At 46.5% G+C, this 19,708-nt stretch overlaps 1 protein-coding gene across 1 annotated transcript in view; it reads right to left on the bottom strand.

Annotated features, from left to right (window-relative positions):
• LOC139278232 (transcription initiation factor TFIID subunit 4-like) overlaps nt 1-19,708 on the bottom strand; it is a 350,027-nt gene that overhangs the window by 197,246 nt on the left and 133,073 nt on the right. Inside the window, exons 13-14 of the mRNA XM_070896875.1 lie at nt 5,828-5,953; nt 2,087-2,143 (exon numbers count right to left, since the gene is read on the bottom strand). Of these exons, the coding sequence (XP_070752976.1) occupies nt 2,087-2,143; nt 5,828-5,953 (183 nt within the window). The remainder of the gene's footprint in view (nt 1-2,086; nt 2,144-5,827; nt 5,954-19,708) is intronic.

Genomic DNA, 19,708 nt, shown 5'->3' with positions numbered 1-19,708 from the left:
AAGGGGCAGAATGGCCGACTCCTGTCCCTATTTCTCATGTTCTCTGGTCAGACTCCATCTGGATACTGGGTTGAGTTCTGGGCACCGCTACTCAGGAAGGATATATTGGTCTTAGAGCAGGAGCAGCGCAGATTCACCGGGGCTAAAAGGATTAAAACTCTGAGGACAGGTTGTATTCCTTTGAATATAAAAGATTATGAGGTGATGTAATTGAGGTGTTTAAGATGTTTAAAGGATTTGATTTGGTAGTTAGAGAGAAACTAGTTCCTCTGGTGGGGGGAGTCCAGAACAAGGGGACGCAACCTTAAAATTAGAGCCAGGCCCCTCAGGGGTGGTTAAGAAGCACAAAGGGCAGTGGGAATCTGGAACTCTCTTTGTCAAAAACTTGATGAGGATGGGGGTCAACTGAAAATGTCAAAACTGAGATTGCTACATTATGGTTAGGCAAGGGCATTAAGGAATCCGGAATCACGCGGGTAACTGCAGTTGAGGTACAGATCAGTCATGGCAGAACAGGCTCAAGGGGCTGAATGGCCTCCTGTCCGTACGTTCCTACGAATATCCTGCCAAAAGTTCACATTTGCAGAATGGGCACTCGGACTGAAGACTGCCTGTGGAACTGTACTAGAAAAACACTCAGGAAAGAAAGGGCAATCCCCTTAAAGATGTTGAACTCTACTCTTCAGACCGATGGGACAGAGTCGAAGTTTGTCGTTCTAGGCTGTGCCTCAGCACCAGCAGCAGCTGTCACTGCAGCAGATTGCACTGCCACATTTCACTGGCTTCAATTAGTTCGCCAGTCTTTTGTCAGAGAAATGTCTTTAGTATCAAGTTATTGAAAGGATTCGGAAACACTAGAAACCCTTTGTGGTTTTTAATAACACGCACACACACACTCCTCAGCTACAACCATCTGCGATAAATTCATTTTTAAAAGCTTAGGAAAAATATTTTCCGGCTGAGCTTTATTCGAATGTGGAACACATTTGCCACAAGTGGCGATTGAAGCTGTATGTGGCATGTAAGAGGCAATTCATCATCATCATTGGCAGTCCCTCGAAACAAGGATGACTTGCTTCCACGTCAAAAAACGGATGAGTTCCCAGGTGTTTCAATGAAGGACCTAATATTCCAGATCCTGAACTGCATCCTGAAGGATGGAAGATGCCTGTGGGTGGATTTTTTTAACGTGGGGTGACCGTTGCACACCAGCCACCACACGGGCTTGACAGAGCGAGGTCTTGGTCCAGTGGCAAGGGTTAACCAGGACGACTGGAGACCTGCTCTGCTGCACGGACCTAGTGTGCACACATATCGCAATGTGGCTGGTCCGTTCTGCCCCTGGGAAGAGGGAATTAATGAACACTTGAAGCACAAATATTAAAGGGTACCGGGAAAGGAGAATGAATCAGGATCAGATAAACAGCTCCAACCCAGCAACCCACACAAGCCCAAAGCCAACTGGCCTTCTGATCCAAAATATCGATGATTCTCCAACAATACATTTCTAATACAGAAAGTAGAATGGAACGGATCACAAGAAATGGACTAAATTCAGGAACATATTTTTGTGTGGGAAATCACCACTGCCATTGTGAGCAAACAGTGAAAACAGCAGCACAAACCCAACACCAGCTCCCTGGCTCGCCCGAGAGAGATTGCTGTAAAAGCAGCATCTGAACACTCACTTGGATGAGAAACAAAACTCGGGGGAAATATTCAGTCGCTTTTAACATTTTGGATTCCAAAATTGTCTTAAAGGTTTCTTCATACAAAGAAATAAAAATGAAATAAACCTCCTTCCAAAAATACTAAATCCAGTCGAGAACAACCTGGAAATAATCACCTTCTATTGTACCGTAAGGTTACCAGAATGTGAATGAGTTAGCTTCCCAAGAGTAACTTCAGACTGACAAGAACTAGTTTGGGTTATGTGTGTGTGTGGGTGGGGGGGGGGGAAAGAAGAAGAAAAGGCAACTTTTCCCCGAGTCCGATTGTTATTATTGTGACATGAGCACTTGAACATCAAAAATTAATCAGCGAAGCCTTGAAAGATCAAGTGCAGCAATCTCTCGCCATTCCTTACCTCCTTTGCTTTCTGCTTTAGCCTCGCTTGCTCGGGGTCTTCTTGCCTGGAGCGACTCTAGGCAGTTAAAGAGGAGAGAGAGAGAAAAAACACACACAGGGTTTAACAGCTGGTTTAAAAACAATTGGCTCATCTGTCGTCGTGAGCAAAAATTAGCAAGAACAAGCGAAGAGCAAAATATCGGGCGCCAAGTGCACTGTTGCACACAGGTGTAACTTCAAACCTGCTGGCCTCATCAAATAAATCTATTTTCAAATATTAGTGGGGAAGATAATAACCTGCTCATTACTTCAATTAGCTCTTGAATTTTCTAACCCTGTGAACTTGAAAGCCGGGATATCTTCAAATGAGAATTCTGTCTCGCTGAGCTGTCACACAGACCCTCCTCCCGAAGCACGTTTTACATTGCTTCCCTCTTTCCTCCTCCGAGCTCCTGAAGCCTCAGATTCCCAGCTAGTTTGCAGCTCTGCGAGAGCGCTGAGCCCCCTGCCCTCGAAGAATCCGTTCTTTACTTGCCAAGCCCAGGCAACAAGTGTGTCTGTCTCGCCGTCTCTCTGCTGTTTCCACCATCCAACTGCAGTTTGACACCCGTGAAAGCAGCCAGGTGCCAAGCTCCAAGCCAACCCCGGGTGTCACCAATGTTTGAGCATCACGGGACATCGAATCAGTGTATTAGAAATAATTCACCATCACTGTGTGAGCTTCAGCTGGTTAAAGAACCAGGTGAACATGTCCTGAATGCAACCATTGTTTGGTTGGTGGCCAGTCTTAATGTTCAATTCTCCATCAATGGTGATCGGGGTATAAATCTGAACCCTTCTACGGGCCCAAGTTTCCACATGATTTGCGCCTGATTTTTAGGAGCAACTGGTGGAGAACGGACTATCTTAGAAATCGCAATTCTCCACATTTTTTTTTCTGCAGTTCTAGTCAGGTAGAACAGTTCTACTTTGGAACAGAATTTTTTCTTCAAAAGGGGGCGTGTCCGGCCACTGACGCCTCATTTCAAAGTTTCCACAGTGAAAACGTACTTCAAACTAACTTAGAATGGAGCAAGTGAAGATTTTTGTAGAACTGAAAAAACCTGTTCTACACATGAAAAAATCAGGCGCAGGTTACAAATTAGGCGTCCAGAACGAGGTGGGGGGGGGGGGGGTGAAGGGAAGTCATTAAATTCTACAATAAATCCTTATTTATACTTCTACAAATATTATACAAATAAATCCAACCTGAATAAACATTTATAAGCAAAGAAAAGATTAAATAAACCATGTTCCTACCTGTGTGAAAGTGCTTCAGGCAGGCCTTTAGGAAGCGGTTTGCCGTCGGGACCAAAGGCTGAACGGACCGGGCCCGAGATTTCGGGCAGGGCCCGTCCCCAGCACCAGAGGTAGGTGGCGTTGGGTCGGGTCGGGGAGCAAGGTTCGGTTCGGGTCGGCGGGGGAGGGAGGGAGAGAGGGAGGGGGAGGTCAGGTCGGATCCAGTCCGGGGGCGAGAGTCGAGTCGGGTCGAGTCAGGTGGGAGTGGCAGCGGGAGATGCGGACGGGTCGAGTTGGGTCCGGTCCGGTCCGGGGGGGGGGGGCGGAAGCAGGAGCGGCAGCGACAGGCGGGTCGAGGGGGGTGGGGGGGGAAGCAGGAGCGGGAGTCGGCAGGAAGCAGGAGCTGGCCGTGGGAGGAGCCTTATTCACGCAGCCCCAGTGAGGCCATTCGGCCAGGGCTCGGGGCTGCGTGCTTCGGGCCCCTCCCACAAAGTTTTGGGCGCCTGGAGCGCGCATGTGCAGAGGTCCCGGCACTGTTTTCGGTGCAGGGTCCTAGCTCCGCCCCCTACAGCTCCTGCTGCGCCGTGCCGAGGGCCAGAGGACCTGCAGGGAGATGGAGAATACGGAGGGTTTTTTTAGGCGCACTTTGTGGCGCGAAAAACGGACGCCCAGCTCGGAGGGGCGCCCGTTTTTTATCGTGTGGAAACTTGGGCCCTACGATTCTTCATTTCTTGCTAAATCTGAAGGTTCTCAAGGCTGAAGACCTCCATAAATACCTCTTTACATATCCATAGAATTGTACAGCAGAGAAACAGGCCATTTGACCCAACAGGTCCATGCCGGTGTTTATGCTCCACTCGAGCTTCCTCCTACCCCTCTTCATCTCACCCGATCAGCATATCCTTCTATTCCTTTTCCCCTCATACATTTATCCAGCTTCCCCTTAAATGCAGTTCCACATTCTCACCACTCTCTGGAAGAAGAGGTCTTTCCTGAATTCAAAGACCACCCCAACCTCTGTCGTCGAGCTACAGTACATGGACGACGCCTGCGTCTGTGCACATACAGAGACTGCACTCCAGGACATAGTCGACGTATTTACTGAGGCGTATGAAAGCATGGGCCTTACGCTAAACATTCGTAAGACAAAGGTCCTCCACCAGCCTGTCCTCACCGCACAGCACTGCCCCCCCCAGTGATCAAGATCCATGACACGGCCCTGGACACCGTGGACCACTTCCCATATCTCAGGAGCTTCCTATCAACAAGAGCAGGCATCGACGACGAGATCCAACACCGCCTCCAGTGCGCCAGTGCAGCCTTCGGCCGCCTGAGGAAAAGTGTGTTTGAAGACCAGGCCCTCAAAACTGCCACCAAGCTCATGGTCTACAGGGCTGCAGTAATACCTGCCCTCCTGTATGGCTCAGAGACTTGGACCATGTACAGTAGACACCTCAAGTTGCTGGAGAAATATCACCAACGATGTCTCCGCAAGATCCTACAAATCCCCTGGGAGGACAGGCGCACCAACATCAGCGTCCTCATCCAGGCTAACATCGCCAGCATTGAAGCACTGACCAAAATCGATCAGCTCCGCTGGGCAGGCCACATAGTCCGCATGCCAGACACGAGACTCCCAAAGCAAGTGCTCTACTCGGCGCTCCTTCATGGCAAACGAGCCAAAGGTGGGCAGAGGAAACGTTACAAGGACACCCTCAAAGCCTCCCTGATAAAGTGCGACATCCCCACTGACACCTGGGAGTCCCTGGCCCAAGACCGCCCTAAGTGGAGGAAGTGCATCCGAGAGGGCGCTGAGCACCTCGAGTCTCATCACCGAGAGCATGCAGAAATCAAGCGCAGACAGCGGAAAGAGCGTGCGGCAAACCTGTCCCATCCACCCTTTCCCTCAACCACTGTCTGGCCCACCTGTAACAGAGACTGTGGTTCACATATTGGACTGTTCAGCCACCAAAGAACTCACTTCAGGAGTGAAAGCAAGTCTTCCTCGATTCCGAGGGACTGCCTACGATGATGAATTGGATTTAATAGTGACTATCTTACATTTATAGCCCCTAGTTTTGTGTTCCTCCACAAGTGGAAACATCTTCACTACATCTATCTTAACAAAGCCCTTTATATATTTTTTTAAAACCTCTATTAGGTATCGTATGCCCCAATGGAAAGGGTGGTGAGTGTAATTTACAAACTATATTTTTCGAAAAATATTTTAGGCCAATGTACTGCTCATTCTAGCACTGCACCCGCATGGTTAATCAGTGTGATTTGGCTAAATGAGATTTGAAAACATGCACTCATAATAAGAATTGTTTCAAGTCACCCTGCCTCTATGCAAATTTCTTCATCAAATTCCACAATAGAATCTATCACCCAGCCAAGCATAGAATTTCAAATCTAAAGAAACCCGAGTTCATTAAAACTGCTGCCATCTGACAATTTCTTTTTTCACTGAATTAGTCCATACCTTTGCTGCTTTTAATAGAATTTCTCTCTCCTGATCGTCCTTCCTTTGTTTTTCGAGCCGCTCCAGATGTTCAAAGAATTTGAGTTGTGTCCGAACATCTGTTGCTTGTTCGTACCATTCATGGTCCTGCAGATCATTGAGAGAGAAGAAAAAAATACATTAGAAAATGTCTCCTGTGTCAGCTGTGGCTCAGTGGGTAGCACAGTCACCCGAGTCAGAAGGTTGTGGGGTCAAGTCCCACTCCAGAAACTTGAGCATATAAATCTAGGCTGACAGTCCAGTGCTGAGGGAGCACCACACTGTCGGAGAGGCAGTGCTGAGGGAGCGCCGCACTGTCAGAGGGGCAGTGCTGAGGGAGTGCCGCACTGTCGGAGGGGCAGTACTGAAGGAGTGACTCACTGTCGGAGGGGCAGTGCTGGGGGAGCGCCGCACTGACGGAGGGGCAGTACTGAGGGAGAGCCGCACTGTCGGAGGGGCAGTACTGAAGGAGTGACTCACTGTCGGAGGGGCAGTGCTGGGGGAGCGCCGCACTGACGGAGGGGCAGTACTGAGGGAGCGCCGCACTGTCGGAGGGGCAGTACTGGTGGCTTCTGGGGAGATCTGTGGCTTCTGGAAGTCAAAGTGGATCAAGTTACAATTGTGAAGTCACTGAGAATAGAGGCTGGTCGGTTCCAGTTACACATTCCAGAGAAACTTCAGGGTGTGGCTCATCGTCCAAGGTGGCCAATGAGAGACAAGGAGGGGCCATTTTAACAGTACAGATAAATGCGTCCCTATATAAATGCATGTCTTACTTTCTTTCCTGCAATGCCAATAAATGTTTTTGTTCCAGTAACACTCACCCACTCCAATGTATCCGACAAGGGTCATTTAATGAGTGCAATCATGATTATTGCGTGTTAGCAGATAGAACCAATATTCACAGATCAACCCATGATTTCACAGATCTAACCATTATTTGATACGGACAGCAGAAACGATTTCGATCCAACAATAACATGCTTTTACATAAAAATCACGCCAAGACACTTCACAGAGAGGCGCAAGGAAAATGGATGCTACGCCAGAAAGGGAAGGATTATGATGGTTGACCCAAAGCTTGGCCCAAGAGAATAAAGTTTTTAAAGGAGAGGGAAGTGGAGAGGTTTAGGGAGGGAGTTCCAGAGAGCAGGACCCAGGCAACTGAAGGTTCTGCCATCAATGGTGGGGTGAAGGTAGAGGGTAGTGCACAAAGGGTCAGTCAGAGGCAAGGACAGTTTAGGATAGGATACATGGCTGTGGGAGAATGCAGATATGGTAGGGTTAGACCATGGAGGGATTTGAAGATGGAGCAAGTTTTAAACTTTATGCATTGGGGAATGGCGAGACATTGTAGGTCAGCAAGGACTGGAGTGAAAAGGGAACAGGACAGAGGGTGGAACAAGATACAGGCAAAGTTTTCGACAAGCTTGTGGAGCTGCAGGACGACTAAAAAACAAAGATAGAACTTGCATTCACATAGCACCTTTCATGACGTCAGAACATCGCGAAGCTCTTTCCAAAGAATGAAGTGTGGTCACTGTTGTAATGTCATCATCATAGGCGGTTCCTCAAACGAGGATGACTTGCTTCCACGAGAGTTTACAGATGTTTCAATGAAGGACCCGATGTTCCAGTCCTGAACTCCAGTTGAGAGCATGAGAGATGCCAGTGCCTGGATTTTTTTTTAATTGTGTGGTGGCCGTTGCACATCAGCCACCACACGGGCTTGACAGAGCTAGGCCTTTATCCAGTGGCAAGGATTAACCAGGACGACTGGAGATCTGCTCTGCTATACGGACCAAGTGCACACACATATCGCAATGTGGCTGGCCCGTGCTGTCCCTGGGCCCTCGGCTCTTCTGGGCCCTGTACCCTCATTCGCCGCACCTTCACCCGCGATGTTCCAGGGCCCAGCGCTCCAGCTCTAGTTATAGCCCCGACCTGCGGTGGTGTTCTTGTAATGTAGGAAACAGCTATCTAATAGCCAGGCTCCATTACAGCTTTTAAAAGGGAAGTGGTCAAATATTTGAAGAAGAAAAAAATAAACAGGTGCAGGGAAGGGGCAGGGGAATGGGACTAGGTTGATAGCTCTTTCAGGGAGCCAGCAGAGAGGTGAAGGGCTGAATGGCTTCTTCCACTGTAAAATTCTATGATTTTACAATAGCTCTTCATAACATAGAACACACATTATTTTTCTCCTCTCTCTCACCTCCTCCCTGACGATAGGAACACTCAGTCATCTTCGAGGGTGTTTGTAACAATGGAGCAGAGGACAGAGGAAAGGGCAGCTGAGCTCGAATGCCAGTCAAAGCTGGGACCCAAGCTCGTAAATGCACCACACTCTGCTGCAAGGGTGATACGATATTTCAGTGATATTTTAATATATTCAAGTACAATACTTCTCAGTGGAATTAACATTTAATTAAATCTGTAATTTAATTTTATAATCTTTAATGAACCCTCTGCTCTATCGAGTAATGTGGGATGCTGTACATTTAAACTGTTTGGAAAACACCCTAATTTGAATAAGTCAATAATGTGGGACAGTTGTGGCCCGAGTCAGAAGGTTATGGGTTCAAATCCCACTCCAGAGAGTTGAGCACAAAAATTAGGCTGACACTCCAGCGCAGTGTTGAGGGAGCGCGATAATGTCGGAGGTGCCTTCTTTCGGATGAGAGATTAAACCCGAGGCCCCGTCTGTTCTCTACATAAATGATCTCAATTCACTATTTCGAAGAAGAGCTGGGGAGTTCTCCCCGGTGTCCTGGCCGATATTTATCCCTCAATCAATATTGTAAAAACAGATTATCTGGTCATGATCACACTGCTGTTTGTGGGAGCTTGCTGTGCGCAAATTGGCTGCCGTGTTTCCTACATTACAACAGTGTCTGCACTTCAATAGTACTTCATTGGCTGTGAAGCACTTTTGGACGTTGTAAAAGCCGCAGTAGAAATGAAAGATTTTCTCCTTTATTTTTATCTAATCGCGTATTAATCCTGACACTGCACAATGCTAATTCAGCACAGAAACTGATGGTCTATCCACAGCTCAGCACTGACACTGAGCATCGTCATCACCAGCATTGGATCGCAAAAGGTGTGCTCCCCTCCCCAGCCCCCCACATTTTCTAAAAGTAATGTAAAGTTCGGGACAACTGGGGTAATATCACCCGTCTCTGCCCCTGCCCCAACTCACCTGCTGCCAAAAATCCTCATCAATGCTTTTGTAATGTCCAGAATTGACTATTCCTCCTGGCTGGCCTCCCACCTTGCACCCTCTGTAAATGTGAACTCATGCAAAACTCCGCTGCCCTAAGCTCTGAAATTCCCTCACGAAACAATGATTTGGTCATTTATCTCGTTACTGTTTGAGGGAGCTTGCTGTGCACACATTTCCTACACTACACATAGTGACTACACTTCAAAGTACATTGGCTGTAAAGCACTTTGGGACGAGCTGAGGCGTGAAAGGTGCTACAGAAACGCAAGTTATTTATTTTCTCTTTGTAAAATGGATATAACATAGTGGCCCTGAAATTCTGGCCAGAGGCTTTCTTCGGAGAAACGCCTCTGACCCAAAATGTCTCTACGAATGTACCTGGTGGTCCCGGAGGCCTTCTTTCCACACGCATCGCAGCGCGCCCGTCTTCGAGATACGCAAGTAAAAGCTGGAGTCACAGCGGCCTGGACAACCAATCACAGTGTAGTATTGTCATTGATAGCAATGAGAACTCCGTTTCCCCGAGTTCTCATTACTATCAATGAGAAAAAACCCGAAAACACCCAAACACACCATAATAAAAAAAAACCTCACATATTTAAAATTAATTGAAATTAAAGTTAATTAAATGTTTTAGAAAAATATATATTTTTTGGAATATTGTGTGTGTTTTAATAGGGTTTAAACTTACCTTAATGGATAGGGTTTTTAACATAAAAATGTATGATTAAATCGAATTTTGATATGTTTTAAAACTCTTACGCTGGTAAAAAGTAAGCTCTGCGCCTACTTTTGCCAGGTGTAAAGGTTTCAAGGACAGTCACTGGGCAAGTGTTGGGCAAATAGCCCGATCTCTCCTACGCAGATATCCTTGCTGCAGAGATGTGGAAGATCTGTCAAGAGATATCCCTATTGGATTTATCAGTGACTATCTTATATTTATGACCCCGCATTCTGGTCTCCCCTACAAGAGGAAACATCATCTCTACAACTACTCTTCGAACTGTTTTAATGGATTAAAAAATAAACCTCCTGATCTACTAATGACCAATGCGAATCAGCTGCCAGACTCAGTCACCAACCTGCGCTGCATTAGCCGATCGCTGCCGAGGCAGAAGTGCAGATGTTGCAGTTGGGTTCAGCACTCCTGGGCGACGGAAGAGGAATCAGACAGGGCTTTTGCTAATTTGTGCTGAAAAGTTTTCATGTGGGGTAAGTCTAATATTCGAAACGCGAGTGGCTCATACTGAATAAAATCTTGAGAGACGTGATCATTTTTTAAATATATATTTGTTCTCATGATGTGGGTGAAGTACAGGGATCACCCATGGAACTGGATCGCAGCAAGGTGTCAGCAGTCTGAAGAGGTGAACAGATTGGCTTGGGGAAGAGGACTGGATCATGTCTTCAGATAGAAAGGAGAATAGTAAAAGTGGAGGGCAGAGAAACCCCAAGGCAAAAAACAAAAAGAGCCACTTTACTGCAGAATTCTAAAGGGTCAAAGTGTGTTAAAAAGACAAGCCTGAAGGCTCTGTGCCTCAATGTGAGGAGTATTCGAAATAAGGTGGATGAATTAACTGCGTAGATAGCAGTTAACGGGTATGATGTGATTGGCATCACGGAGACATGGCTCCAGGATGACCAAGGCTGGGAACTCAACATCCAGGGGTATTCAGCATTTAGCAAGGATACACAGAAAGGAAAAGGAGGCGGGGTGGCGTTGCTGGTTAAAGAGGAAATTAATGCAATTGTAAGAAAGGACATTAGCTTGGATGATGTGGAATCGGTATGGGTGGAGCTATGGAATACCAAAGGGCAGAAAACGCTGGTGGGAGTTGTGTACAGGCCACCAAATAGTAGTAGTGAGGTTGGGGACAGCATCAAACAAGAAATAAGGGATGTGTGCAATAAAGGTACAGCAGTAATCATGGGCGACTTTAATCTACATATTGATTGGGCTAACCTAACTGGCAGCAATGCGGTGGAGGAGGATTTCCTGGAGTGTATTAGGGATGGATTTCTAGACCAATATGTCGAGGAACCAACCAGAGAGCTGGCCATCCTAGACTGGGTGATGTGTAATGAGAAGGGACTAATTAGCAATCGTGTTGTGCGAGGCCCTTTGGGGAAGAGTGACCATAATATGGTAGAATTCTTTATTCAGATGGAGAGTGACAAAGTTAATTCAGAAACTAGGGTCCTGAACTTAAGGAAAGGTAACTTTGATGGTATGAGGCGCGAATTGGCGAGATTAGACTGGCAAATGATACTTGAAGGGTTGACGGTGGATAGGCAATGGCAAACCTTTATATGGACGAAATTCAACAATTGTACATCCCTGCCTGGAGTAAAAATAAAACGGGGAAGGTGGCTCAACCGTGGCTAACAAGGGAAATTAAGGATAGTGTTAAATCCAAGGAAGAGGCATACAAATTAACCAGAAAAAGTAGCAAGCCGGAGGACTAGGAGAAATTTAGAATACAGCAGAGGAGGACAAATGGTTTAATTAAGAGGGGGAAAATAGAGTACGAGAGGAAGCTTGCCGTAAACATTAAAAATGATTGCAAAAGCTTCTATACATATGTGAAGAGAAAAAGATTAGTGAAGACAAACGTTGGTCTCTTGCAGTCGGATTCGGGTGAATTTATAATGGGGAACAAAGAAATGGCAGACCAATTAAACAAGTACTTTGATTCTGTCTTCACAAAGGAAGACACAAATAACCTTCCCGATGTACTAGGGGTCCGAAGGTCTAGTGAGAAGGAGGAACTGAAGAATATCCTTATTAGGCGGGAAATTGACGGGATTGAAGACCGATAAATCCCCAGGGCCTGATAGTCTACATCCCAGAGTACTTAAGGAAGTGGCCCTTGAAATAATGGATGCATTGGTGAAAATTTTCCAACAGTCTATCGACTCTGGATCAGTTCCTATGGACTGGAGGGTTGCTAATGTAACACCACTTTTTAAAAGCAGAGGGAGAGAGAAAACGGGTAATTATAGACCAGTTAGCCTGACATCAGAAGTGGGGAAAATGTTGGAATCAATCATTAAGGATGAAATAGGAATGACATTTGGAAAGCAGTGATAGAATTGGTCCAAGTCAGCATGGATTTATGAAGAGGAAATCATGCTTGACAAATCTTCTGGAATTTTTTGAGGATGTAACTAGTAGAGTGGACAGGGGAGAACGAGTGGATGTGATGTATTTGGACTTTCAAAAGGCGTTTGACAAGGTCCCACACAAGAGATTGGCGTGCAAAATCAAAGCGCATGGTATTGGGGGTAATGTACTGACGTGGATAGAGAACTGGTTGGCAGACAGGAAGCAGAGAGTCGGGATTAACGGGTCCTTTTCAGAATGGCAGGCAGTGACTCGTAAAGTGCCGCAGGGCTCAGTGTTGGGACCCCAGCTCTTTACAATATATATTAATGATTTGGATGATGGAATTGAGTGTAATAGGTCCAAGTTTGCAGATGACATTAAACTGGGTGACGATGTGAGCTGTGAGGAGGACACCAAGAGGCTGCAGGGTGATTTGGACAGGTTAGGCGAGTGGGCAAATACATGGCAGATGCAGTATAATGTGGATAAATGTTAGGGCAAAAACACGAAGGCAGAATATTATCTGAATGGCGACAGATTAGAAAAAGGGGAGGTGCAGCGAGACCTGGGTGTCATGATTCATCAGTCATTGAAGATTGGCATACAGATACAGCAGGCGGTGAAGAAGGTATGTTGGCCTTCATAGCTAGGGGATTTGAGTATAGGAGCAGGGAAGTCTTACTGCAGTTGTACAGGGCCCACTTGGAATATTCTGTTCAGTTTTGGTCTCCTAATCTGAGGAAGGACGTTCTTGCTATCGAGGGAGTGCAGCGAAGGTTCACCCGACTGATTCCTGGGATGGCAGGACTGACATATGAGGAGAGACTGGATCGACTGGGCCTGTACTCACTGGAGTTTGGAAGGATGAGAGGGGATCTCATAGAAACATATAAAATTCTGACGGGACTGGACAGGTTAGATGCAGGAAGAATGTTCCCGATGTTGGGGAAGTCCAGGACCAGGGGACATAGTCTTAGGATAAGGGATAAGCCATTTCAGAGTGAGATGAGGAGAAACTTCTTCACTCAGAGAATTGTTAACCTATGGAATTCCCTGCCGCAGAGAGTTGTTGATGCCAGTTCATTGGATATATTCAAGAGGGAGTTAGATATGGCCCTTGCGGATAAAGGGATCAAGGGGTATGGAGAGAAAGCAGGAAAGGGGTGCTGAAGGAATGATCAGCCATGATCTTATTGAATGGTGGTGCAGGCTCGAAGGGCCGGATGGCCTACTCCTGCACCTATTTTCTATGTTGCTATGTACACAGTTACGAAGAATTACAGGAGTCCTGTTCTTCACTGAGTTTTGACAGAATATTCAACACGACAGTCGAGCCTGATTCTACCTCCACCCGGCCAATGCACAATTTCAATTCAGACGGCTCCTCAGCCAATTCGATCACATTCTTCCAACATACCAACCCTACAGTTAGCATCCAGTTAATTCTTAGATAGGTCCAGTGTCCTGATGTCACCAACTCTCCCTGGTAACAGCTTCCAGCTGTCGATCACCCTCTGTGTCAAGAAACACCCTCTTATATCAGTCTCATATAAGAACATAAGAATTAGGAGCAGTAGGCCATTCGACCCCTTGAGCCTGCTCCGCCATTAAATGAGATCTTGACTGATCTTCTACCTCAACTCCACTTTCCTGCACTGTCCCCATAACCCTTGATTCCTTTAATATTCAAAAATCTATCGATCTCAGCCTTGAATATACTCAACGACTGAACCTCCACAGCCCTCTGGGGCAGAGAATTCCAAAGATTCACCACCCTCTGAGTGAAGAAGTTTCTCCTCATCTCAGTCCTAAATGGCCGACCCCTTATCCTGAGACTGTGACCCCTGGTTCGAGACTCCCCAGCCAGAGGAAACATCCTCCCTGCATCTACCCTGTCAAGCCCTGTAAGAATGTTGTATGTTTTAATGAAAGCGCCTCTCATTCTTCTAAACTCTAGCGAATATAGGCCTGGTCGACTCAATCTCTCCTCACAGCACAATCCTCCCCCATCCTAGGAATCAGTCTATGAACCTTCATTGCACTCCATCGATGGTAAGTATATCCTCCCTTAGGTAAGGAGATCAAAACTGTACACAATACTCCAGGTGTGGTCTCACAGGGCCCGACATAATTGCAGTAAGGCGTCTTTACTCATACTCAAATCCTCTTGTAACAAAGGCCAATTTGCTTTTTTTAATCACTTGCTGTACCTGCATGTTAACTTTCAATGATTGGTGTACAAGGATACCCAGGTCCCTCTAAACACCGACATTTCACAATATCTGTCCTTCACAACCCTGAACCTGCTTTTCTTGTCCTGTTCCCCTTCACGTATCCATGTATCGTTTGGGATTTACTTTCTTTATTCCATGAACTATTTTATGTACTTCTATAAAGTCCGCTCTGGGTTCTTTTTGGAGGCTGACAGCATAATACCCATCAGGAGTGATTAAACAGTAATTAGCAACAGGCCCCGATATGATTTCGACACTCCCTAGGGCAGAAGTGCTGAGGTGAATGGGAGCATTCCCAATTGAATAAGCTAACTCATTGCACTGCAGAGATCGCACCATGAACTCACAAATCTGTGCTGCTCAGTAATTCTTCCTCAACCCCTGTTCCCCTCTTCAGGCTGCGGTACTGTTCCATGGATGATGGCAGCCTTCCTGTACTTCACCCACATCGTGAGAACAAATATATATATTTTTTAATGACCATGTTTCTCAAGCAGGACAATGCCTTTACCAACTTAAAACCCTTCTTCAATAAAGCGATCGACAGTTCTTAAAATGAACCACCATCATGTAAATAAATCAAACTGGACTGGGGTAAACTTAATCATTTCTATTCAGGAACTTCCAGTGAGTGAGTGGCAGTGTGAGGTAATGAGTGAGATGCACCAGATTAATCTGCATTGCAGAATGTCCTGGAACACACAGCCCTTTTGCTTTCAAACTAATGAATGAATGAATGAGAGAGAAAAGCCCTTTTAATGGTCTGACAGGCATACAAGTTCAAATTAGGCAGCAAAGAGCCTGAAAATGAACACAGAATTTGCTAATTGGGTATTTGATAAACGTATACCAAACCCGAGCTGATTTCATTGTGAGAAGAGTTTGATAGCATCCCATTCTGCTGATATTTGGGACTCAACAACTCCCAAACTTCTAAGTGCAGGAGGAATCTTTCTTCACCAGCCCCCCCCCCCCCAGCTCTGTGGCACGTCAGCATGGTAACTATATCAGGACCTGGTAAAATGGAATACCAGCAGCTTTCTCTCTCACTCAACGAAGCAATTTTGACCCAAACATGGCACATAGCTGCAGACTGGCTGCGTATGGTGAATGGAGCTTGCACTCTCCCCACAGCAGGACTGGCTGGAGCTTACATTCAAACAGTAATAAGTCTCACAACCCCAACATAGAGGTTCATGTCAATGGAAACTCTTGAGCCTGGACACCTCCAGAGACCTGCACTGACCTCTCTGCTTTACCCTGTGCCATGACTGCAGAAGCTGTGCTTGAACAGTGCAGGATTGAGCTATCCAGAGATGGCAGCACAGGAGGAGGCCATTTGGCCCATCATGCTTGTGCCGGCTGTTTGAAAGAGCTGCCACTTCTTACAACTCCACTGCCCTGAAAACTTTCACCCTACGCATTTGAGGATGAGGAACTTACAGGGTTACGGACAAAAAGCAGGGGTGTGGGACTAACACGACAGCTCTTTCACAGAGCCAGCACAGGCACAATGGGCCGAATGGCCTCCTTCTGTGTGTAAGTTTTGATGATTCGAAGACTCTCAGTATATATCCAATTTCCTTTTGAAAGTGATTGTTGAATCTGCTTCCACTTCCCCTTCAGGCAGTGAAACTCATCTGCCAATTGAAACCTCCAACACAGGAGGCGATGAAATGGTGATCTGTAACCAAACCTTCTGGAGGAGAACCCAGTAATCTAACCTTATGCCTGCTGCACCATCTCAAACAATATAGGAGCATGATTCCTGGCAGGAGGGCAAGTGTCCTTTGTATCTACTTCCCTTCCCTTTCCAGAACTCCCATGTGCCAAGCACTGTACCACAGCTCAGAACACAGAATGGTGAACTGTCCCCGGGCACCATCAATGGCACTTTGGCACTGAGTACCAGAAGGGTACGGGACAGGAATGCTCCGCTTCCCTGTGAGGTAACACTGCAAATCTACAAGGTTGCTTCCTCGACACCCTGTTCCCAGTCAAGAGAAGTAGCGGCAGGGATAGTGGATGCAGTGGTTGTAATTTACCAAAATTCCCTGGATTCTGGGGAGGTCCCAGCAGATTGGAAAACTGCAAATGTAACACCCCTATTTAAAAAAGGAGGCAGACAAAAAGCAGGAAACTATAGACCAGTTAGCCTAAAACATCTGTGTTTGGGAAAATGTTGGAGTCCATTATTAAAGAAGCAGTAGCAGGGCATTTGGTAAAGCAAAATTCGGTCAGAGTCAGCATGGATTTATGATGGGGAAGTCATGTTTGACAAATTTGCTGGGAACAGGGTGGATAAAAGGGAACCAGTGGATGTGGTGTATTTGGACTTCCAGAAGGCATTTGACAAGGTGCCACATAAAAGGTTACTCCACAAGATAAAAGTTCACGGGGTTGGGGTAATATATTAGCATGGTTAGAGGATTGGCTAACTAACAGAGAACAGAGAATAGGCATAAATGATTATTCTCTGGTTGGCAACCAGTAACTAGTGGGGTGCCGCAGGGATCAGTGCTGGGTCCCCAACTATTTACAATCTATATAAACGACTTGGAAGAAGGGACTGGTTGTAACGTAGCCAAGTTTCCTGACGATACAAAGATGGGAGGAAAAGCAATGTGTGAGGAGGACACAAAAAATCTGCAAAAGGACATAGACAGGCTAAGTGAGTGGGCAAAAATTTGGCAGATGGAGTATCAAAGAGCAAGTTATTATTTAAATGGAGAAAGATTGCAAAGTGCTGCACTACAGCGGGACCTGGGGGAACTTGTGCATGAAATACAAAAGGATAGTATGCAGGTACAGCAAGTGATCAAGAAGGCCAATGGAATCTTGACATTTATTGCAAAGGGGATGGAGTATAAAAGCAGGGAAGTTTTGCTACAACTATACAGTGTATTGGTGAGGCCAAACCTGGAATACTGCGTGCAGTTTTGGTTTCCATATTTACGAAAGGATATACTTGCTTTGGAGGCAGTTCAGAGAAGGTTCACTAGGTTGATTCCGGGGATGAGGGGGTTGACTTATGAGGAAAGGTTGAGTAGGCTGGGGCTCTACTCATTGGAATTCAGAAGAAGAGGTGATCTTATCGAAATGTATAAGGTTAGAGGGAGCTTGACAAGGTGGATGCAGTGAGGATGTTTCCACTGATGGGGAACTAGGGGCCATGATCTTAGAATAAGGGAACGCCCATTTAAAACTGAGATGAGGAGAAATTTCTTCTCAGAGGGTTGTAAATCTGTGGAATTTGCTGCCTCAGAGAGATGTGGAAGCTGGGACATTGAATAAATTTAAGACAGAAATAGACAGTTTCTTAAACGATAAGGGGATAAGGGGTTATGGGGAGTGGGCAGGGAAGTGGAGCTGAGTCCATGATCATATCAGCCATGATCATATTGAATGGCGGAGCAGGCTCGAGGGGCCGTATAGCCGACTCCTGTTCCTATTTCTTATGTTCGTAAATCTACAAATTACTGGTCACCATGACTCAGTGTATTGGCATTATTTTTATTTTTATATTTGTTCAGTGTTGTTAGGTAGTGAGTTCTAGTAATTTGACCCAGGGACAATGATGGAACGGCGATATACTTCCAAGTCAGGATGGTGTGTGACTGGGAGGGGAACGTGGAGGTGGTGGTGTTCCCATGCGCCTGTTGCCCTTGTCCTTCTAGGTGGTAGAGGTGCATGGGAACACCACCACCTCCACGTTTGGGAAGTGCTGAAGAAGCCTTGGCGAGTTGCTGCAGTGCATCTTGTAGATGGTACACACTGCAGCCACGGTGCGCCGGTGGTGGAGGGAGTGAGTGTTGAAGGTGGGGGATGGGGGGCCGATCAAGCAGCTGCTTTGTCCTGAATGGTGTCGAGTTTCTTGAGTGTTGTTGGAGCTGCACTCATCCAGGCAAGTGGAGAGTATTCCATCACACTCCTGACTTGTGCCTTGTAGATGGTGGAAAGGCTTTGGGGAGTTAGGTGAGACACTTGCCACAGAATACCCAGCCTCTGACCTGCTCTTGTTGCCACGGTATTTATGTGGCTGGTCCAGCTAAGCTTCTGGTCAATGGTGACCCCCAGGATGTTGATGTGGGGGATTCGGTGATGGTAATGCAGTTGAATGTCAAGGGGCGGTGGTTAGACTCTCGCTTGTTGGAGATGGTCATTGCCTGACACTTGTGTGGCGCGAATGTTACTTGCCACTTACCAACCCAAGCCTGAATGTTGTCCAGGTCTTGCTGCATGCGGGTACGGACTGCTCCATTATCTGAGGAGTTGTGAATGGAACTGAACACTGTGCAGTCATCAGCGAACATCCTCACTTCTGACCCTGTGATGGAGGGAAGGTCATTGATGAAGCAGCTGAAGATGGTTGGGCCTAGGACACTGCCCTGAGGAACTCCTGCAGCGATGTCCTGGGGCTGAAATGATTGACCTCCAACAACCACAACCATCTTTCTTTGTGTTAGGTATGACTCCAGCCAGTGGAGAATGATTTGCATTGACTTCAGTTTTATTAGGGCTCTTTGATGCCACACTTGGTCAAATGCTGCCTTGATGTCACTCTCACCTCATCTCTGGAACTCAGCTATTTTGTCCATGTTTGGACCAAGACTGTAATGAGGTCTGGAACCAAATGGTCCTGGCGAAACCCAAACTGGGCATTGGTGAGCAGGTTATTGGTGAATAAGTGCAGCTTGATAGCACTGATAACACATTCCATCACTTTGCTGATGATTGAGTGTCGACTGATGGGGCGGTAATCGGCCAGATTGGACTTGTCCTGCTTTTTGTGGACAGGACATACCTGGGCAGTTTTCCACATTGTCAGATCGATGCCAGTGTTGTAGCTGTACTGGAACAGCTTGGCTAGAGGCGCAGCTAGTTCTGGAGCACAAGTCTTCAGCACGACAGCCGGTATGGTGTCGGGGCCCACAGCCTTTGCTGTATTCAGTATGATATCATGTGGAGTGAATCGAATTGGCTGAAGACTGGCTTCTGTGATGGTGGGGACCTCAGGAGGAGGCCGATATGGATCATACACTCGGCACTTCTGGCTGAAGATGGTTGCAAACGCTTCAGCCTTGTCTTTTGCACTCACGTCTTGTCATACTGCTAGCTAGCAGCCCGATTGAAACTAGCTGGTTGAGAATTTCTTGAAGTATGATATTGGGTTGTTTTTTCTCCTTTCTAATTAAACAGGTTTACACTGTTCTGTGAAATGGGCTCAAGGTTCAAATGGACCATTGCAAATTATTCAACCTGCGCTCCTACGGTTTATGTCATAACCTTGAAAAGGGTGC

The sequence above is a fragment of the Pristiophorus japonicus genome, chromosome 13 (assembly GCF_044704955.1).
Source record: "Pristiophorus japonicus isolate sPriJap1 chromosome 13, sPriJap1.hap1, whole genome shotgun sequence".
In the NCBI taxonomy this organism is placed as follows: domain Eukaryota; kingdom Metazoa; phylum Chordata; class Chondrichthyes; family Pristiophoridae; genus Pristiophorus; species Pristiophorus japonicus.
The sequence above is the reverse complement of the archived record's forward strand: the minus strand, read 5'-3'. Positions and strand labels throughout refer to the sequence as shown.